The sequence below is a fragment of the Aaosphaeria arxii genome (assembly GCF_010015735.1).
Source record: "Aaosphaeria arxii CBS 175.79 unplaced genomic scaffold BU24scaffold_11, whole genome shotgun sequence".
Taxonomy (NCBI): domain Eukaryota; kingdom Fungi; phylum Ascomycota; class Dothideomycetes; order Pleosporales; genus Aaosphaeria; species Aaosphaeria arxii.
In genome coordinates, this window is record NW_022983484.1 from 882,550 (window position 1) to 903,937 (window position 21,388).

At 48.5% G+C, this 21,388-nt stretch overlaps 7 protein-coding genes across 7 annotated transcripts; 2 read left to right on the top strand and 5 right to left on the bottom strand.

Moving 5' to 3' along the window:
• Nucleotides 1-93: 93 nt before the first annotated feature.
• On the bottom strand, nt 94-2,134 carry BU24DRAFT_427684 (purine-cytosine permease). The gene is made up of 4 exons (XM_033529277.1): nt 1,772-2,134; nt 1,499-1,715; nt 658-1,446; nt 94-603 (listed from the first exon to the last, which is right to left on the bottom strand). Exons 1-4 carry the CDS (start codon nt 2,000-2,002, stop codon nt 287-289), a joined length of 1,554 nt encoding a protein of 517 aa, XP_033378905.1. The 5' UTR covers nt 2,003-2,134; the 3' UTR covers nt 94-286.
• Nucleotides 2,135-2,849: 715 nt separating this feature from the next.
• Nucleotides 2,850-3,977, bottom strand: BU24DRAFT_427686 (glycoside hydrolase family 93 protein; the record flags this gene model as incomplete). Its single annotated transcript, XM_033529278.1, has 1 exon — nt 2,850-3,977. One exon carries the CDS (start codon nt 3,975-3,977, stop codon nt 2,850-2,852), a length of 1,128 nt encoding a protein of 375 aa, XP_033378906.1.
• A 1,180-nt stretch (nt 3,978-5,157) lies between these two features.
• On the top strand, nt 5,158-8,103 carry BU24DRAFT_414141 (uncharacterized protein; the record flags this gene model as incomplete). Its single annotated transcript, XM_033526196.1, has 4 exons — nt 5,158-5,160; nt 5,270-6,976; nt 7,044-7,535; nt 7,657-8,103. 4 exons carry the CDS (start codon nt 5,158-5,160, stop codon nt 8,101-8,103), a joined length of 2,649 nt encoding a protein of 882 aa, XP_033378907.1.
• A 1,155-nt stretch (nt 8,104-9,258) lies between these two features.
• On the top strand, nt 9,259-10,191 carry BU24DRAFT_414142 (uncharacterized protein; the record flags this gene model as incomplete). The annotated part of the gene is made up of 4 exons (XM_033526197.1): nt 9,259-9,304; nt 9,337-9,720; nt 9,775-9,829; nt 10,020-10,191. The coding sequence occupies 4 exons, from the start codon at nt 9,259-9,261 to the stop codon at nt 10,189-10,191; spliced, it is 657 nt and encodes a 218-aa protein (XP_033378908.1).
• A 489-nt stretch (nt 10,192-10,680) lies between these two features.
• On the bottom strand, nt 10,681-11,073 carry BU24DRAFT_467186 (uncharacterized protein; the record flags this gene model as incomplete). The annotated part of the gene is made up of 1 exon (XM_033532426.1): nt 10,681-11,073. One exon carries the CDS (start codon nt 11,071-11,073, stop codon nt 10,681-10,683), a length of 393 nt encoding a protein of 130 aa, XP_033378909.1.
• Nucleotides 11,074-15,914: 4,841 nt separating this feature from the next.
• BU24DRAFT_467187 (uncharacterized protein) lies at nt 15,915-16,790 on the bottom strand (the record flags this gene model as incomplete). Its single annotated transcript, XM_033532427.1, has 5 exons — nt 15,915-16,047; nt 16,111-16,186; nt 16,234-16,451; nt 16,500-16,575; nt 16,625-16,790. The coding sequence occupies 5 exons, from the start codon at nt 16,788-16,790 to the stop codon at nt 15,915-15,917; spliced, it is 669 nt and encodes a 222-aa protein (XP_033378910.1).
• A 1,779-nt stretch (nt 16,791-18,569) lies between these two features.
• BU24DRAFT_378675 (N-acetylated-alpha-linked acidic dipeptidase-like protein) lies at nt 18,570-21,300 on the bottom strand. The gene is made up of 3 exons (XM_033524671.1): nt 20,245-21,300; nt 19,541-20,194; nt 18,570-19,492 (listed from the first exon to the last, which is right to left on the bottom strand). The coding sequence occupies exons 1-3, from the start codon at nt 21,173-21,175 to the stop codon at nt 18,702-18,704; spliced, it is 2,376 nt and encodes a 791-aa protein (XP_033378911.1). The 5' UTR covers nt 21,176-21,300; the 3' UTR covers nt 18,570-18,701.
• Between the last annotated feature and the right edge of the window lie 88 nt (nt 21,301-21,388).

Consider the following 21,388-nt stretch of genomic DNA (forward strand, 5'->3'; position numbering starts at 1 on the left):
AAGGATCGGGCGGGGGCCCTAACAGGTTAGCGTAATAACTAGTCACGTTATCTTGTTATCATTCACGCCAAGCAACATGCTCATAGAATCATTCTTGGATATCAATGATAATTCATGGGTTATTCAAACTAGGGTAGAAGAGAGAGAGTTTGTGTTTTCCACCATGGAATCGTCGGTATGCCTCTAGTCAACGATGCAGTCGCATCAACGAAAACCAATTATTAGTCTCTCTTCTTGCAACTCATTGTGTAAATTACTTGCATGCTCAACAGTGCTTAGGCGACAATTATCGCCCAAAGTACTTCAGTTCAAAATGACGCGTGATGGTATATGCAACAAATGCAAATGCGAATCCCAACTCAAAGCCAACATCGCCTCCGAATGGTGCCTCGCCTGCATGCAAAGCAATCGGTCCCACGAACCAAACCTGCGACATACCCATTACCATGCCCACAATTCCGCAACAGAACGCAAAGATTGCAGCAATCCCTGGGGGTAGCTTGCTTGGCTGGTCGTATAACGATGGGTCATAAGCTGACATGGAGCGCTTATACAGGAAATGATCGGAGAATGCAATGCCTTCATAGATGGCGAGCCAATACCCTTCGAGAACGGTAAGCAAATGAACTGCGAGCGAAGCTAACCAATTTTACTTACCAATGAAGTTCATAAAGTTCTCAAGCACTTCTTCAAATTCCGTATACGCGGGGATCGCGATCGCAATGTAAGCCGCCGTGCCGATCGTCGTCAGAACATAGCGGGGAATTCTTTGAGTCCATCTACCCAAAACCTGCAAGGTCAAACCGACAGAGTAGACATTGGGACAATTGTTCGCAATCGTGCTCAGCGCCAGAATGACAAGACAGAATTTGCCAAAGCCGCCAAGCGGAGGGAAGAGCACGGCAGCAAGCAGCCCTCCTACTTTGGCGGACTCATATCCCTGCATGTACCTGTTATCGCCGTCGTTGATCGTAGTTGCGGTCATGATCGCGATGCCTAGGATCTGGGTGAAGAGCAAAGGGAACATGAGTCCTAGCCAGACAGCTCCAAAGATCTTGCGCCTGGACTGAGTCGCCGGCTGGTAAACTGTATAGTCGGAAGCCATACACGCCCAACCTGTTGCAAATCCATAGATTACACACCCGAAAGAAAGCACAGATCCAATTTCTGATAGACCAACTCCCATGGGGATGTTGACAAAGTCTCCAGAGTGTGCGAAGGTTCCGAGGATGATCAAGAAGACAATAAATGTAGGTATCCAGGACCAGTATTCGTACGCATGAACGACTTTGTAGCCGAAGAAGGTGATGATGAGCGTACATATGGCGATAATGATGATACCGGCATAACCTGGGACGTCGTTGTTGACAGCATGAATAAGTTCGCCCCCGACAATGGAGTTGACGCTGGACCAGCCAATACATGCAAGCATGTTGAAGAAGGCAACTATGATCGATGAGTTGCTGCACATGAGAAACATCTTTCGGGGATCACATACTGATTTTCACGCCGTACCAGCCAAACCAGTATCGGGACAGGACAACCTGTCGAAGGCCAAACCTGGGACCAAAGGTCGAGAAGTAACACACTGGTGCTACGCCGAGAAGGTTGAAGAAGATGCATGTTAGAACGGCGTCAACGAAGCCAAGATAGAACAGCTTCTGCGCAAGCATGCCCAAAGCAAATGAGGAGACGACCATATTGCAGGATAGCCACTAACAGAATTCATCAGTACTCGTTGATGCATTCGAATAATCATCGCGATGGTTACCATAGTGCCAACGTTCAATAACGAGGTGTCATTTCGCTCATCTTCGGGAACCCTTTCGATACCTCTCTGTTCGACGTGCAACTTGCCTGCAAGTCGTTGCAACCTGGCATATGTGCTGTTCCCATATTCAAACGTGTATCCAGGGACAGCATGACCATCCTCTGGAAGAAAAGATCCCGACGTGACAGGGTTCTTCTCCACATCGCCGTGTCCCAGGCCGGTTGGTGACATGCTGCTTGAGGGATACGGCTCCACACTTCTTTTTTACAGGTCTTGTGTGCAGACGAATTCACATAGGTGTACAAGAGGTCGTTCGACAGGGCAAGCGGGGGCCTTTAAAGGTCCCATACGACCGGGACAAGGCTGAATGAAAGCCACATGGCGTCGAGCGTTGTGGTACAAATGCTGGATGTGCCCCCGTTTTTTGTGATAGTAAATTATCTTTCCACGCTACGAAGATGATCCGTCGGTTTTAGTTTGCGACTTGATAAGCTTGTTGAAGTTGTTAAGCTTTTTACTGCGATAGCTATTCACGTTTGTAATCCACCCCAAAGTCGCTGGAACCAACATCGCAGTAAGGAAATCTCCGACATCTTGGAGGATGAGATACTGATTGAAACGCAGTCATATTCCCATTATTCTGACCCTTGAAAAACTCCTTGAGGTCGATTGAATTGAACGCGTATTTCTATTGCCGTCACGTAAATCTTTTCGTATCAGTCGGTGGAGATAAGACGAGCGGCCAACCAATCATAACGACGAGATTCACGACGACACGAACCACCTAGCGCCATTAACAAGCCTTTGCCACATTACGCCCACTCCGTATCTAAAATTCCTAAAAAGAGCTTGTCAGGGAAGCCGAGGGATAGCCGGAGGTCTCCTAGCCCAAGTTCTATATCTACGAGACAAGTTCAGCACTGATAACCACAGAATTGCGTACTTCGACGTCTGAAGAGGAAGAAAAAGAGTTCATTCTTGTAAAGATGACAACTAATATTATCAATTGATGTGTCGCTCTATGTTCAGATGAGTTGTTATGAGCGTAGCAACTCCTAAATACTTATTGTACATTTGACTATAGCTTGCTAATGTCCATAACAGAAACGGTGATCTGGTTGGTGGTGCTGGGAGGAAGCTGGCCACCGCCCATGATCAACAGCTTCGATTGGTCTTTGAGAACCCTCAAATGCCTCGTGTAGCTGCTTCCCTCGGGCGTGCTTACCTTCTTCCATGGCCCCTCTCCGAGTCCCTTATTGATATAGATATCGCCACTGGAGTGAGCGCTGACGATCAATGTGCCATTCTTTCCTCCAGCACTGCTCCAGACCACGTATGGTGATCCAGTGGGAATAGTTCCGTCAGAGGCCTTAAGCGAGATTCCAGTTGCAGCGCCGAACTTCTCGGGATCGGAGACGATCTTGTAGTAGACGGGGAACTGGTAGCTTGTGGTGATAGCTGGTCCGCCGCCGTACTCGTACGCCATGATGAATTTACCATTTGGCAACTTTGCAACAGTAGGCATTCCAGGACGGTCGGTATATGTGGGATATTTGACGTCGTCCACAACAGGACCCCAAGTCTTGCCGTCCGTGGTGGTCTGGTGAACCATCTTCTGACCGTATGTGGCATTGTCGCGCTGGTCGGAGTAGTAGTTGATGAGCTTCTTCTTGTGGAGCATGAGGAATGGCTCCCAGACAGGAGTCAGGCCATTGTTGGGGACGGCGCGACCACCAGCTGCGACATGGGAGACGAACTTCCACGTGACTCCGCCGTCGCGGCTGGCATAAAGCTCAATCTGCGTCTGGCTGAGATCGGTGGGGATCGCACTTCCGGAAAGCAAGACCGTGCCGGCTGGGAACTCTCCGAATGCCTCTGGAAGGACGTAGAGGAACGGTTGGTACCGTAGGCCCCAGCCCTTGACCTGGTCTTCTACTTTGGAAATCTCTTTCCAAGTATAGCCATTGTCGCTAGAGCGGAAGATGGGGAACCACACTAGCGGTGGCTCTGGGCTATAGTTCTCCCATGTAGCAAGCAAGTCTCCGTTAGGAAGCTGTGCTGTGCGAGCGTAGAGGACACGGGGGTCGTTGTAGTTCGAAGGGGGTGTATAGACCACCCTTCGAGAGAATGTTGTCGGGGCAGACGATTGCGGGAGGGCAATTGTCAATGCCGGCAAAAGAGAGAGGAGACAACTAATGAGCTTCATTGTAGAGAACTGAAAGAGTCTGATGAGGCCTACAATCTGGACGATGGGAAGCTCGCATTTTATACCAGGCCATCGGACTACATCGTACATAGCAGCAAAAGACGAATCCCTGGTATGATTCTACAAATATCCAGGGACATCATCAAAAGGGCGAAGTAGCGTGATTCGGTAGACACGGCCATCTGGTAACAAGATTGGTAGACAGTAGGCGTAGCGAATCCCATGTCTTCATTCCCGAGACCGCTAGGACTGGGGTTATTGGGTTGGCATCGTGCTGTCGATCTGGATGGCGGGGAAATATAGCGTCGGAGGAATTAGATTCATCATGAGAGCTGTTTTTTGCGGGGATTAGCAATAATAATGAGCCGAAGGTTCGAACGAAGCTCCTAATTCTGCCGGTTCAGGTCTGGCGTCCGTCCGCGCAATATAAGCGGCTCGGTGGACGACCACCCAAATGAGAATATTCACGTGGTAGACCGCCCATGGAGCTATCCCCAGAATTCTGTTGCCCCGGAGAAGAGACGCAAAAGATGGGGATGATGATGTAGTCGGCCCGTTGCTGGTGTAATGGATGGGGCACCGAGACCGAGATGATGGGACGGATTGGTGGAAACCACTACACACATATCCACAACAAAAGCCAGGCAAGTCCAGTCCAAGAAAGTTTTTTAAAAGCTGATGTTTCGTTTCTCTCTGCCTTTCCCAAGCTCCTAGCGGCCTCTTCTTAGTTGCATTTCGCCATGGCGTGTGTCAAGTCAAATCAAATCTGGTGGCGCTCAGGAAACCAGCCACGCCTTGGCTCTCCGAAGTCACCACAAGCAGCATGTTCGTGAAACCCAAGCCGAAGCCTTGATACGATGTAAAAGCGATGGCCACCTGTTCGCAGTTCGCAAGGAGACACAGTCGAGAGAAGACGAAGATGTTTGGCTCTTGAGGCGGGAACGAAGGATTCAGGTGCCCGCTCACCAGCAAGGCGAGCCAATGATTGTGCTACGGAAATTTATTGCGCAGCAAACTCGCAAGCCTGTGGCAGTGTCCGCTGACCACCTGCATCTCATCTCAATGAAATCCATAACTGCAGCCTGATTGTTATATGTAGGATACACCTGCCTGCTGACTGCGCGCACTGAGGCATTGCACCTCATGCACCTTGGGGCGTCGACAACCGTGGAGCGCAATCATGGTGAGTTTTCCTCGTTCCAGAGACAGCCTTGCACATCGAACGATTGCCCCAATTGCAAGGCTGGCATCTCTTTCTATGCAAGCTAGAAGCTGAGTCCGTATCTCGATAGGCACCCACTATAGCATCGCCGGTTGCGCGGCCTTACGCCGCAGACCTGCACACACCCAAAGGTGTTACCGGTCTGCAGGTGAACGAGCAAGGCCGATCGACACCGCTACCTCAGTACGAGAGAACGCAGTCTGTTCCGTTCAATTTGACACTTCAAGAAGACAAGAGGAACCCAGGGCAATTTCAATTGGTCGTCGATATCGACCCTGAAAGGCACCGCGGCCAAGCAGGCCAGACACAACCAGCTGCATCGAAGAAGCTCTTCACAAATCTACAGGCTTTTCCCAGTCTAGGATACGACGTCTCTTCGTTGTATCAAACTCAAAAATCTAGTCCTCCGATGAGCCCTTTGAAGGAGACACAGGAATGGTCGGATCTGGACGCTATACCCCCCGATTTTCTCAAGAAAGTCGTACCAGACTGGGAGCTTACCTTCCAGCGAAAGGACTCGACTGCTTCCACGCAGTCGCGCAGGCTGGCGGATATAAAAGCCCGTATCAAAAAGAACGGAAAAGGATTCGTTGTTCGACTTCTCAAGGGTTCAAGTTCGGATACAAACGAGGTCGCAGAGGTCCACTTGGGCCAACCTACGCAAGAGCCTGTCGCGACGGTACACGAATTGGATTCATGCCCACAAATTGAGTTAGATGCAACTGAGGCCGTCCGCGCAATACCACAAGCTATTGAGATCGGGTCATCGGGAGAAACAGGCCTGCAACGCCCATCTGCACCCTTAAGCAGCAGTTCTTCCGTTCCCGAATGGTTGCGCACTACAACTTTCGATGTTCGACCCAGAAACTCTATAGCGGAAGAGTCATTCAGTGACGCAGAAACGCTTGCACAAGAGACGCAGCCGTTTGGGTCATCGCTTGAGGATGATCAAACTGTTGTTGGCACAGCATCGGACTTCCCTACCAGGACTGCTTCCATCTCCAGTATCGTCAAAACTCCTACCAGAGGGCTCTCTGTCGTTGGCCCAGTCAAACGAATAGGCAGGCATGAGCCGAAACGACTTGGAAGAAGACAACCCTCTTATCTCTCTCGATCAGATGCTAAGAAGTCTTGGCGTGCTTCACCAGACAGCTCTTCTAGCCCTCTGAGTCTAACTCGCGAGAGAATCCCGACTTCTCTTAACAGCGTGCAACAAGTCGAGGCAATTGAAAATCCGGACCTACTTCATGAAGGTAGTGAAACACCAAAGCAGTCACCTCGAAACAATTCTACAACTCGCTTGAGGGTCAGGACAGATGTTCCTCGAGCTAAGTCCGCAAATTCGTCGCCTGTCACCAAGCGGAAGAAATCACCGCGGCATCACAAGACTGCATCTTCTTCCTCGTCGTTGGAAGTACCTGCTGCCCCAGAAGATACGCCATCACCAGTTTGGTCGGAAGTTTCTGGATCAGGGGAGCTTCGAGAAGCATTGGAGCTTGCTTTCGGCACAGTGAGCTCCGAATTAGGCCAGCCTATACCCGATAATGCGCAGTCAAGCATTCCTAGAATTGAGGAACCGAGTGCTGAAGACCAAGTGGGCGAGATACCTATCTTGCCGGGAATCGAAATCCGAAGCCCGCCTCCGCCTCCTGTGAGCCCAATGTCCACGTTTTGGGGTTTAGCTGTCAGCGCATTGTCCGACCGGTTATTCGAAGGACTACACGCCATGCGATTGAGATACGGAAGCGAACCACCGGTTCCACCCAACCATTTGCGTGTAAGGTGGACTTGTGTAGGCGAAACCTCTCTCACATCCTGAAATAATGCAATTAACAAACAGCTAGACTTGTGGCGAACTACTTTATGACGACTTTATCGAAAGGCGACCCGGTGCCGCTCGGGCGCTGGAGTTATATCTCAATCGCCCTCGTTCACACTCACCAGTGACCTCATCTGGCAGAACAAGTACTTCATCGACAGTTTCGTCACTCTTCAGCTCTGCAAGTCGTGCGTCGACATTGGCAACACCGATATCTACTTATGGAGGAGCTTCCTGGAGCAAGTCTGGCGACTCATCGAGGCTCAGTCCTACTCGGCTGCGTAGCAACAACCCTTTCAGTGTCCGCATTGGTAATCTCGTGGACGAACAATGGCTCCTGACTTGCGCAAACGAGGGGCGATTTACGCCAAAGATTGTGCATCTCGACGTCAACCCGGTTAGAATCCGGAGTGACAAAGATTTGGCACTTGCACTAAGAGAACATTACGACCAGCTCAATCGTCGATGGACAAAGTGGGCGCGATTGCGCGGACTGACAACAATCGAATTTGTACAGGTACGTACCTCACATGAAGGCGGCTCTACGTCAGTGTCTGCACCAATTTCAATGCAGACGACAAGTCCCAAAAGGCCTACGCAGTCCTGTTGTCTTGGAACCTAACGCTAACAATATCCAGTTCGAAGTCCACCGCAACAGGTTTGCTGACATCCGCGCATCGCCATCCATGCCCCCTAGGTCTTCATCATCGTCCCCGAAATCCCCGTCGGAACATCCGTACGCCTTCGAGCCTATCGACCTCATGCCCCCTGTAGGCTCAGCATACCTCCTCCATCTCTTCAAGCATCCAAATGACTACGACGGAGAACTCATAACCTACCTCCGCTCGCCCAAACGACGCGAAAGACTCGAATTCGGCATGGGTTGGGGTATCAATCTCGTGGAGGGGTTCCTTGCACAGAAGGTCTGGCTTCTTCTCACTGTGGTCTTTGGGATTGGGAGCGCCATATTTGCGGTTTTGTACAGTATTGGTAGGGGGGATGTACAGGGTGCTTTTGGGGTTGCTGGCTGGTTTGTTACCCTGGCTGGGCTGTTGATGGGCGGGCTGCAGGCATGGCTGGAATAATATAGTAGCGTTCATACGGTGTCGGATCGTGGGTTCATGGAACTGAAGCTGGACTTTAGCTTGCATCGTTCTTTCAGCACGCTCTAGCGGACACAGTGAAGTAGCAGCAAGGAACCCACGGAGGCGTTATACTATCCTATGCACTGCTTCAACAATGTATAATTATGAAGAAAACACTGTGCAATCGACTTCATGCAAAAGACTACCTACAGCTGTATTGATCATCTTGTTGCACATTGAACCTACTGTAGTACAGAAATCATAGGCAAGGACTGCAATCAGTAGACATGTAGACGTTTACTATCACAAATTAGCTGACAGAGGTATTTATGTATTTTACATACGACCCTACTGGCACTTTATGTGCTTTACTTGAGCTCCGAATAGGCCCACCCGTCTTTCTGGACGCAAAGGGTACTTGGTCAGTAGACAGGGCTCTTATAACTGGAATTCTATAATGCATTTGGACCGCCTACACATGATATTCATATCGCCAAATCAATCATGCTTGGAGCTCGCTACTGAGCCTACACTGTGTTAAAACTTGGGCTACATCAAATGCTGATGCAGTCGGTATCTGAACCCATCTGTGATGCCTCAGACAATTTCGACACAGTATGTTATCAGACAATTGATACCAGCTATACTTGCTGTTCACAGTGCAGACATACAGTTAGACGATGTGGGTAGGTCGCTTCTCAGAGCCTCATCATCACCGACGTCAATAATTGACTGAGGGTTCTGAATGTGTACATATCAGTTGATAGGGTAGTGAATGCATCCTGAAATTGAGAGGCATAGAACCACTGGTAGCAGAGGCTCCTACAAGAGCCCTGTAACATCGTGTTGGGTGAGAATTCGCAATGCTGGGCCGTTTGTCCCTCTCTGACTTCACCGCTCAATACACTGCTGCAATGCTTCTCCTCAGTGCAAGTCCTACTCTACTGATTTACTATACATCTTTCTATCTATGATATCAGGGTATATATACTTCATAACTTTACAGTATATCATTAAAGAACAGTGCTAACAGGTGCCTTAGGTAGCCGGTTGGCCAAATTCCTTTTTGCTTTTTTTTTTCTTTTTGCCCCCCCTTGTTCGAGCCTCAGTGAGGGCACTATTACTCGGAGTACTTTTTTTTGCTTTATAATTCAGATGCTCTATGTGCTCTCTACCTTCACTCTCATCTCACGTGATTGCTGTACGTAGAGCGCATGCTATAGTTAACGCTAGATAGTCTTCTACGCCATTCACTTCATATTTTCCTTTTACCTTCATCCTTTGCACTTGCTATCAGGACTGTGAGGTCACAAGTGACGCAACATGTTGGCGCTGTCAGTGCCCATAGTGACGCTGGCTTGATTTTTGAACTTCGAATCAAGAAAGACTTCGACCTGGAAGCTTCCACGACAGACAATTTCTTTCCTCTCCTCTCCGTTTACGACGCCGCGCCGCTACGCTGCAAATACCCTCCAACCGACAACTATCGACTCAATACAACTACCACGACGATCCTCAAACCTTCACTTGCCATGGGCGGTTATGAATGCCGAACGGGCGAATTTGTGAAGCTCGAGAAGGACAATCTGCCACAACTTGCCGGCCAAAAGAACACATGTAAGAATAAGGACAGCAATTGAGACAGATTACACACTATGTACGACGATAAAGGCAAAGACACTACGAAGCTCCTCAGGCCTGCACGGAGAGCCCCAAGAGCAGACAAGTGTGTAAAAGGTCATCAATAGCAGAAGAAAGGAATTGAGGTGGTTGTTCCCTACGGCATCAAGCGCAACCCCAAAGCTCACGATAAAGTCAGGATCGCCCAGACAGCGAATACGGAATTGGCAGTGTCCTTTCAGTTATACGAGGTGATAGAACAAACAACTATGATTCTTGGAGGCTCATTTGAATAGTGCCTGGAACACGAAAGAATCTGAATCGATACAACTGATGAAATCGGCAGATAGATCAGATATGTACCCGATCTGGACGTTGGCAAGGGCGACCACGACAATGAGGCACAATACGAAGGCCATAATTGATACTCACGAGCGACCTACAAAGGACGGGAATATCAAGAAGTAATGACATTGCGATAAGGGGAAAGGAACGAAGACGCATGATGAAATCAACGACGGAAAGAAGCGGCGTATTCAGAGCGCCATCAGATATCGGGGGAACACCATTGAAACCCAGCAATATGTCTACGTTCCAGGCATCGGACATTATAGTACTGTATCTACCACAACATATGGCTAGAAGGGAAGCCCGACATCACAGATCTTCCTGCGTTGTTACACTTGCAGCCACTAAAATCCCCGTAAAAGATTGGCCTGATGCCCACGAAAACGAGAAATATAGAATGATCGTACTCACTCAAGACTGAAACCTGATTGACGAAGTCAAGTACTGCCGCCTCAAAGTGCAATCAACCATGTTAACTCTCTTACAGGTAATTGGGACAGCAGGTTCTCCAAAGTTGTCGAGGGACGCTGACAAGCAATTTCGAGTCGGTCGCTGTGACGACGTCGTTTAGGCTGATCGTTTCGATCTGCTGCGCCTTGTTCAGTGCCCCTACGCCGCTGGCACTGTCGAACCAGAACCAAAGTATGCCTGTCCTGCCCCGCATAGGCAAGTCGTAACACCTGATATGCGTCGTTTCCCGCACTGTCTTCTCAAGCCAGCGAAAGAAATCATTTTCAGGGCCAGTGTAGCTGCAACCTCGTAATCGTGCTCGTCGATAGCAATCACATCAGAGGAAAAGGGACCGACCAGGGCAACTGCGTCCCCGAGAGGCAGATTGGTCAGTTGAGCCGAGACCTTTGTAGATGATTCCACCTGCTCGCTCGTTCTATCTCGCCCGGCAGCGGTCGATTCAGGTTTGACTCTTGCCGGAGTCACTTGCGAGTGGTCTCTGCTAGGCGCCAACAGCTTTGTAGGAGACACGGCCGTCGATTCCTCGCGCATGGCTTCGGTGAGCTGGAGATCGAGCACCTATTGACCTGACATGTCCTTAAAGGAAGACGAAAGCAGGGACTCAGTGGAGCTAGATTTGTTAGCGACGGTATTATCAACCCGAGGCCTCTTACTGACAAAGCCTCCCTTTCCAGGGAAATCTCACTTATTCTCTCTGGTCGTTATCAGGGGTCTCTATTCCCGAGGCTGGCTACTTTGGCTCGAGGCGTGTAGTAGCAGCAAGGCGCAAAGGCACGGATGAGCATTGCCATGTGCGTTGATACCCCACAATTGACCAGGCCCTGCACCTCCGAGTAGAATGAGAGGCGCTCGGTCGGCGGCATTCTTTGTGACAGCTCCTCCATGAAGGCATTCAGCTCCGTTTGGTTAGAATGCAGGCTGAGCTTGGAATTGAGCACTACTGGCCTGGGAGACGGACCGGCTAATCGTCCCTATTTTGAAGATTGGCTGGCACCACGTTCGACACTCTGCCTGGCGTTTGCAAGGTGACCTTTGAATAGCTAGCTCTATAATTCTCCGGGCCCGTGCAAAAGGAGGCTGCTAGGTCGCTAGTAGAATAGGACAAGTAACGAAGATGTGTGTGATGGGTAGAATAGGATAGATAGACGATAGTTGTAATGGGCAGGATGGGGCAGATAAAGACAAGAACTACTTCATCTAATGCCAACAGCAGGTTAGTACGCGTGCAGAGTCTCTTAGCACGCGTCCACTGGTCCTGCAGTAGGACACCCAGGAGCACTGACTCGAGGATCACTCAGCTACAAACTTGGAATGGGTGCCATGCATACTACAGCCCTCAGGCTGCATACGAGACACTACCCTATTTCGACGATATATCAAAAGGGACCGGCAATCCGAGGTCTCAATAGTGATTCCGCTCAAACACGATGGTGTAGTTTGAAGAAAAGCCACAGGCGCAATCTACGAGACTTCATGTAGCCTTCCTGATCATACAGGGATCCAATTTAATTACTTGCAGAGGTTGAAAAGATGATAAGTAGAAGCGTAAACTGACCCGGATATGTTGAAGAGGTATATCACATTACATACATCCAGTACCCTTCTTGCACGTATGTCGGGCCGGGATACCTAGTAAAGGAAAACCCCAAGGTTGTAGTGGCATTAACAACGCGATCTATTATCTCCATTTCTACAGAAATCCTTCAGAAAATATTATGAACCGTTACAACAGCGCCTTCATGTATTGGAGTTACCACGAGAAGACAACCTGCTCTACATTCCTAGTTACCATTATCCCCCTTATCAAAATCCAACTCCAATGTCCAGACGCAGTCCCAACCAGAAAGATGTTGAATTTGAAAGATATTATCGGCGGCTAGGAGGATCGATACGTGCAGAGAAAATTCGGCCATAATTCTTGAAAGGGACGAATGTCAGTATTATGAGATTAGAAGGACATGGGATTAACTTAGCCTAAGCGAAACGAACAGAAGGTGAGAGACGAATGTTGACTGGTAAGTTTGGCGGCAGAAGAAAAGATAGGACAAAAACGGCGTCGTAAAATGACTATTCGCAGAGTCGCACCGCAAAGCCTAAGGGATGCAATGGCACCAACGAATGATTAGCACAAATCTCTGACTCTTGCTGAAGTGATGATGTACGACTGAGTGGGGTAAAGAAGGCTCAGACAAATTGAAAAATTGGGTTTGAGTCATAGGAACAGCGACCCTTTCGAGGTGTTCCTCAGTCATACAGAGAAGCATATTGTCATCATTGCCTTGAAGTTGGCAGAGCTGCTAACTCACCGTCTGTTGGAAAGTATGTCTCAGGCGGATAGATAATTGCGGATTCAAAGACCTAAAAGATGATACAACAAGTCAGCATGGCCCTGTCCTTAGTTTTGTAGTGTTTGATCAACGGTAAAAGGGAAACTCAGGTACATTTTGCCTGCTTTGTGTGATCATAGAGGAACCACCGCTGGGATGGCGGCTACTCTCGTATTTACCAGAAATGTTATGTGTTCATCACTGTTGGTAGTAGAAGATTGAGAGAGTGAGATTACTTACTGCCGAGTAGAGATCCTGTTGCTAACAGAAGACAATTCGTAGTAGGCTTGTAGTGAATTCAGTAAGAAGAGTCCGAGCAGAAAAGACCGACGGCCAATGATAATACCGGGTTCCTAAAAAAGATGGTAGAAAAAGAATTGTTAGCTTCGTTCAGATAATAAATTGAAGCAGCGGAGAATGTTTGAAGGTACTCAGGCCTCAATTATACTCTAGTAGTATCAATGTTTTTCATCATAGAACCAATGATGCAAAATAACAGGGCAGGGAGGTTCTTAAATGTTCTTGGGGTGAGGATCGTTGATTGATCTCTTTTGTGATCTGATCCATCATCCTTGTACCATACAAAAACAGAAAGCAGAAAGTTGGAACGTACCTTCGGATCCCGCTTCTCTTCTCTGGAAGATCCCGTGAGATCTGAACAGTCGGAGAGAGACTGTCTTAGGCTGACTGTAAATGAAGGTAGAGTGAAGGTAAACACGGTCGGAAACAGGCCTGGGGACATAGTAGCATCCTGGTTTCGAGTCAGCGCAGTCCTGGATCGTAGATGAGGCGAAAGCAATGAAATGTAAAGTCAGTCAGACAATATTTGTGTAGTATCGCTGAGGTGATCATGGAACCAGCTTCCTGACGGGGTGGCTGATGCTCATATTTTCATTTCAGCATTATGCGCATTCATTCCTGAATGCACTCATCATGATAGAAGGGAATGGTTGTAGATGATACTTACTTACTTCAAAAGTGGAGGCCAACCTGCGTTGCTGTGGTAGTGGCAGATTTTGCAGGGCTTGGAGAAACAGGTCTCGACGGAGCAGCGCGAAGAGCGATAGTGAACACCACGCTTGGTGTTTCGAAGATTCCTGCCATGCTGATTTAGCTATTAAGGAAAAGACGATGAAGACAGACTATATATCGTGTGTCATGCGTATCTCTGTTCATGTCCTGAAGCGAGCAGAGCTGCAGCAGAAAAGAGATGCAAACAGGTTCATCAGTGATACCTGTCTGCTGCAAACAGTGAGATGAGATATGCCAGTAAAAGAGTGTAGTAGAAAAGAATCAGTAGTATCGTATCTGAATGTTGAAGGAGAATAGGAGAATCGATCGTTGTAGTGGGTGGTATAGAAGTAAGAAGATTGAAGGTAAGGTGAGAGTGTGGAGGAGAGAGAGAGCGAGAGAGAGAGAGAGAGAGAGAGAGAGAGAGGGAGGGCGGTTTTGTGGCGAAAAAGACTTTGCCAAGAGCGCAACAAGCACAGGCAGTAAAGATGGACCAATAATGAAAGAGTCAGTGATTTGGAATTGAGGTACGATTGAGAGTGAGAATGGGAGGGGAGAGAGGATAGAGGTAAAGTAAATACATGGGTGGCAGTGCTGGGAAACAGGCTTGGGCAAAGGGACAAGATGTAGAACCGGGCATCTATAATTCCTTTCAGCATAAGCGTGTTGGTAAAGTTATTTCGAGGATCAAGGATGATAATGAAGGGAATCTTGACATATATACTCCAGTCATACCGACGCAACGCTCAGTAGGTCTCTAGTGTTTCGCTTCCCTCAGGGTCGAGTGCAGAACAATGTTGGAAACAAAAACATCTACAAGATAAGGCAAATGCGTTCTTTAAGAGTCTTTTTAGTGATACCTGCGCTTAGAGTCCTCTAGAGTGTATCCTCCATGAGGCGTTGTGCTCTGGTAGAGCGCACTAACAAGATAGCGAGCAGAGACGATAACTATAGGGTGATTTTGATACTATCCGTGCTAGCAGACACATCCATAGCTAATATATGTAATATAATCAAATTCTGCTACGTAAACCAAGTTGTTTATGTCGGCTAGTATGTGCACACATCCTGACGCATCCTGCACTAGGCAACATTCAACACAAACCTAATTTACCTGAGATAGATCTCTGATGGTACATAACTGTCTCTTCCTATCTGCTGAAAATTGGGCCTTCTTTATTGAGGAACAATGTTGCAGCTCCGATCATTTTTACCTACCAAGCTGAAATGGATTTATCTACTATCTGTAAATCCTACATGTTGCCGTACAGTGCCTCGACAATTTAATTTTAACTCTACTATAGTTAAAGAAGGTACGAAATACGTAGCAGCAGAGCGTCAGGGTTGGGAAACAGATGACTGTGAGTCCTGTTAGTTCCCTAGGGCTGCAAAATACGAATCGACATCAGAGTTGACCTTCACTTCGCTATTGTAATTGTTTGTGCCCTACCAAGCCAGCCCTATGCTACTGCAAGCTGTCAGTGCCTCCCAACAACATCATCTACCTTTCGTCCTTCTACTTGGTTTATATATACTCCTTAACTTATGATACTTTCATTAATGATCACTGCTAATTGTCCTACAGGCTGCAGCCGCCTCCGGGTGGTGAGCCTCCTATATGCTTTTTTTTGGATCCTGTTTGAACCCCACTGTGTCCATCCTTTTTGGATCGATCCTTTTTTTCCCCGTGACTGTATGGACACCTTATGATTTTTTTTAGCATGCTTCGAGCAGAGGGCACTGTGATTGGTTCAATCCTCTATGTCGATTGTACTGAGGGACTGTGGACGGGCTCAACATCACTTAGTCACTTCTTCTATCAGCGTGCTGAAGCTGCATACGAGGATGTACATTGTATTTAGAATTATCAAGCTGGCCAGCTATGTAAAGGAGTGTCGAGCCTCAAAAGAGGAAATGTAGAAAACATTAGGAAACCGCAAATTGTCTTTGAGATTGCTCTCGAGTGTCTACAGATGCCTGTGACTGTCCGCGCAGTGATGTACTAAGTCCTGCGGGACGGTAATTTTTGTCTGTCTACTGGGGAGGGTTGATGACGTTCTTATCGTAGCAGGTAATAGAGCTCGAGGTCGTGCCAATGATGTTCTGCGTCAAATCATCGACCTGGCCCTCAAACCTGACACCTAGGCGTGGATCGTCGCAAGGTCCCCTGCGAAGAGCATCAGTGTTAGCCATCTTATGCCGGTTATTGGGGGATTCTGGAGTCACATACTCATGGAGGAAGCAGACTGCGTTGCTATTGGCCTTGACGGCGATGACCTGGTTGTCAAAGGCAGGAGTGAAGTTATCTTCTTGTGTGTTAGGTTGCGTTGGTTAATTCAACACTTCTACTTACAGCATCGTTCGAAAGCAAGATCGACGGAGATTTGCGAAGATGCGGGTCCCGCACATCTCTTCTCCTTGCAAAGCAAGACGGTGGTATCAACCTGACGCTTCAATTTTGCCGATCGAACGCAGGTGACAGAACTTGCAATTCTGTCGAACCCGCGCTGCTCGAGGTCATCCTCACGAAGGCCCACGGGAATTGTGGCACCCTCGGAACCGCAGTTCCCACTGGGATCATCAGCATATGGTAGAAAGGGGGGGCATTGAGGAACTTACTCATGGAGGAAGCAGGAGTCACCTCCGTTCGCAATAGTGGCGCGGGCAGTGTTGTTCCAGCCCTCGGGAAAATTTTCTAAATCGGTAAGTTCTCAAGTCATCATACTCAAGGGTGTTCTGCATACGGCATTGCCCATGAATAACATCAATAGTTTTGCGCTGGTTGATGTCTCCCTCACATTTCTTCTCTTTGCAGATAGTAAAGCTAGTCTGACTCTGTCGCCTTTCGGAAGGGGCAGCCAGGCTAAAGGAAGCAAGGGCAAAGGTGAGGATTGCAAATGAGGTCTTCATGTTGACAGTTTTTGTAGACGCAAGATGGCTGAAGCTTCGAAGGTTCAGTAGATAGTATTGAAGAACTGTTGAGAACTGAATTGGTGAAGTTATTGCAGGTCCATCGACCCTCTTATATACTTCTCTGCTTCGGTTCACTGCGGCATCTCGGATGTCATCTGAATGCAGACTTTGAGCACACATCACTCATCCTGCAACCTCAGTGGCTCCAATGAATTCTACGCCCAGTACGGACGGGGTTCCAAGAAGAGATCAGAGCTCTCAGAAGCTTCGTCATTTCCTAAAGTCGTGGCTCAAGTGTGGAAGGAAGGGGCGCAGAAAATCTCAGCTGATTGTAGAGATGCAACCCAAGAGCTTCAATGATAAGTTGTGGTCGAATGCTCGAGCCAGCTCTCGCATTGGCATGTACTCTCAATCAGTAAGGTCGCTGTATACGACTTCACAGTCTATCAACCCATCCCTCCGAGTTTGTGTGCAGCCAATAGACTCTAGAATACTTCATCATTCTCGGTTTCAAACTTCCCGGATTAGGAAAAATGTGATATCAAAGAGCAACCTCTATAGCATGAAAATCCCTGCTATAGAAACTAACGGCTCTGCATAGGGCTGCATGATGAAGAGAATCAGTATCCAGGTTACCGGGCGGAATTCCGTCTTACGCATGTGGCTAAAGTGGCACACCGCTACTGGCAGCGTACGCTATTTACTCTACATTCTATTAAATACATTTTATAGCTGCATTCCGAACACAAAGCCTAATTCTATATTCTCAGAACGTCGGATTTCTTGATACTAAGACACCTGCGTGTTGTTAATGTTCTCTACAGATTCAGTACGTTCTGCTGTGCCAAAACACTCAACACACTTCAACAGCTACATCTGCCGATTCCTCAAAACACCCCATTACATAACTCCTCCTTTCATCGGTGTGCTCAACACAGTGACAAACTCGCCCAGTGCCCTCTACTATTACCCCTGCTCACCAAATATACCCCCTATGATCCCAATCTCACAACACTCTATACCTCTTACTCCTCTCCTTAAATCTCTTCTATAGCTCGTGCCACCACGCAGGCTAGGCATCCCTTTCCTTCTTGCCTTTGTAGAACCTCATCTCGCATAAGCGCACGTGGGGAAAATGCTATACTGGTAGGACGGGTTGCGTCGGAGCCGCCCTCAGAGTCTCACATTGAGGGGTTTCGTTTTGAAGGTCTGGGAGAATGTCTGGGCATGCAGGATGGGGAGGACTGACTGCGCATGAGGAGGCGTAGTAGAGAGTGAGGGACAATGGGGCACCGAGTTTAGCTTGTCACGTTGCATGTGGTTGATGTGGGGAGGTTGTTTTGGGGAGGAGGGATGCAAGCCACTTATACGCAGTGTCGTATTAGCGGGATGTCAGCATTGGAATGTGATCAACACTGAGGTCCTGGAATAGCATTTTGGAGGACCATCGAGGATTTGGGAACGAGTTGAGTTCACCAAGAGGCTCTTGCATGCATCTTCAACGTTTAGCGTTACATTAACAGTGTGTTCATCGGTTATGACATTACCATTACTTATTTTCGTAAGATAGAGTTTGCCTTATACACTGGCTAAGGAGGAATTTGGTGACCAAGACAAAAATCATCGATGTATCATGACTGGGCAATTACTAGAAACTGATGAAGACATGATAGTAATCTTGTTGAATACTAACATAAGTATAGGTACCAAGTCTACAGTACCAAGGTTTAGATTCGATAAGAATTTAGTAGTAGATTAAAATTAGGTTTATTACGCGTTGGAAACACTGGAAAACGAAGACAAGACATATTCTTTTCATTTAAAAGTTTGTTCTGTATGTCATATTGGGTATCCGTCAAATGCATGCTGTTCTACCTATAGCCCGAGACGCATTTTCAAAACCTCAGCCTACTCCAGCGTAGCTGCGGCACCCTCGATTCTCTCGGTTGCAATTCCAATCCACTTGATCTGCGCAACTTCATTCTTCTCTTCAATAGCCTCCACGATGCCTGGAAAGGGAATGCCAGCATAACCGGTCCATTTACCAGGCGCGAACACTACGTGCTTGAACCACGTTCGACCGTCAAGGCCCTTGTCGTAGAGAAACTCACGTTCGAGCAATTTGTACTTCGAGTTGACTTGCCGTATAGCGTAGTACAGCTTCACCTTCTCCCACCATTTCCACCACGGGATGTCATTGTCGTCGAGTTGTTGATGCAGGGCGGCCGCTACGGCATCATGCGCTTGGCCTGCAATCTGGAATCGCTCGATCGCCTTATCAATAGGAATAAACAAATCATTGACAGTATCGGTGGAAAGTCCATTATCCTCAGCTGTCTGTTTGACTGAGTGAACATAATGTTCCAGAGTTGTCGCGTAGTCGGTAGCATTAAGCTGAATGAGAGGTGTCTCGATCAAGTTCAATGCGGCAAGGCCCCAGATCTGCGCTGTCGCTACATGGTACGAAAAGTCTGGATCACCAAATTTCTCCATCCAGTCGAAGGAATCGTAGTTGGAATGGTAGTGGTAGATAGAAGAGTTGCCGCCAGGCCCAAATCCTAAGCTGAAAGAGGCGATGCCGGCGAAGTCTTGAAATGCCGTGAAGTCAGAGCCTGAGCCCATAGGAGCAATGAAGCGGTCCCAGACATCACCGACAGTTTGATTGGATACAGTCTGGTTAGGAGACTGTACAAGGTCGACTGTGCCATATTAGCTTCAATCCGTTGACATATGCTCGGGGAACTGACCTGTTTCGTAAATCACCTTCTTGAGGAGAGGTGCCGCAGAGACTTCAAGCTCAGGACCAGAGGCAGCAACGTCAACGTTGAGGTACGCTATCGTGGAGGCTTTTAGCCACGGCACGTACTCTTCTACCCACTCGGTCGACCCCAGAAGGCCGTACTCTTCTCCATCCCAGCTCGCGAAAACGATAGTTCGAAGCGGTTTCCAGCCTGACTGTAAGGCCTTCCCAAATCCTCGAATGACCTCGTTCAGCACCGCGGAGCCGCTGTTTGGATCACCTGCTCCACCCGCGATCCAAGCATCACGATGGTTACCCAGAATAACTACCTCGTCGGGGATGCTACCGTTAATGACTCCGATAACATTCCACATAGGTGTTGTGACGTATTCCTGCTCATTCACGAGATTGAGGAGAAGGTCATCTGGCGATGGGCCAATATTGTATTTCACACCCTTGTATCCGAGGCCTCCAGTGTTCCATCCTTTTCCAAATGAGGAAGCCTTGGGGCCATGCCCATTGAGCGCCTTCAGAAGCGGGAGAGCATCTTTGTAAGATATCGGGATCGAAGGTATAGAGGGAATCGCGTGGTCGACGGGCTGTCGAGGTGCTCCAGGTAAGGAAGGGTAGCCAGGTGTTGTAGGGTCACCAGGTGCGAAGCCTACAGGCGGTTAGCATAGTTACCACCGAAAAGCAATCCAAAGAGCTTACTGAGAAACTGGCAGCTACCGCGCTGGACGCTGCTAGGGTTACGTGCTGGGCCCTCTGGGTAGGGTGCATAGCCATTCAATTCTGTTATCTCTCCATCATCGCCGGGATCAGAGTACAAGATGGCGCCAATTGCTCCATATTCCTGCGCCCTCTTTACCTTCAGACCCCTAAAGACGGCTCCGTACTTTGCAAGCACGATCTTGCCCTTGACACTGACATTTCTGTTGGCGAGATCCTCGAAATCTTGGTAGGTGCCGTAATTGACAAAGATATATGGCGCCGTAACGTTGCCAGAAGCACTGTATCCGTGGAAGGTAGGAATTCGGTCTGCTAGGCCGCTAGTGCTATCCTCCTCGAGGACATCTTCCTCCAACTCCGCCTCGTACTTGATTTTCCACGATGTCTTCCCGTCGCTGTGTGTGTCCTCGTCGCCCTTTTGGGTAGTTTTCTCCAAGAGTGCCAGCCTGTGACCCTTAGGATAGTTCGCATATATATCATAGCTATTGATCAGGGTGTTTTCCACGCCAAATTCCTGCCAAAGCTCCTTCGTCCAGACGGCCTGGCTCAAATTCTTGCCAGCAAGATGAGGCCCGGATGTGTAGTATTTACTCCATTCGCGCGTCTTCTTTGCGTCAGGCGTGTTCACGAGGATCGATTGAAGGTCTTTGTAACCAAGCCCGCTCGATTTGGGCCATGATGCGGGGATGTCGTGCGAGGCGCCGGGCAGATAGGCATGCCATGGTGCTTGCACTTCCTTTTCTTCCTTATTAGGAGTGAAAACGGTCAATACGAGAATGACAGCGCCGATTCCAAGGAACAAAACACCTGACAGAAGTATCGTGCAGATGTAGCGGAGAGTGTGATGCGGATACCGGTCTCTTGCAGGCCGCGTGTGTACCACGGCGATAAGTGGGGTGCGTTCATTCGTCATGTTGATGTTGTCATTTCTTGGATTGAGGAAAGGAGATCAAACGCAACGTAGAAAGGACAAATATATACAGAGCAGAGTTGCAGATCGAGGGGATTGCGTGGGGTTGACGAAGGTTCAGACGGTTGCGTAGACAGAGAGAGCTCTGTCGTCATTTCGGAGCTTCCCCAGTTAAGCTTCCCCTTCCCCCCTAGTGAGCTGCCTCGGAAGTAGCCT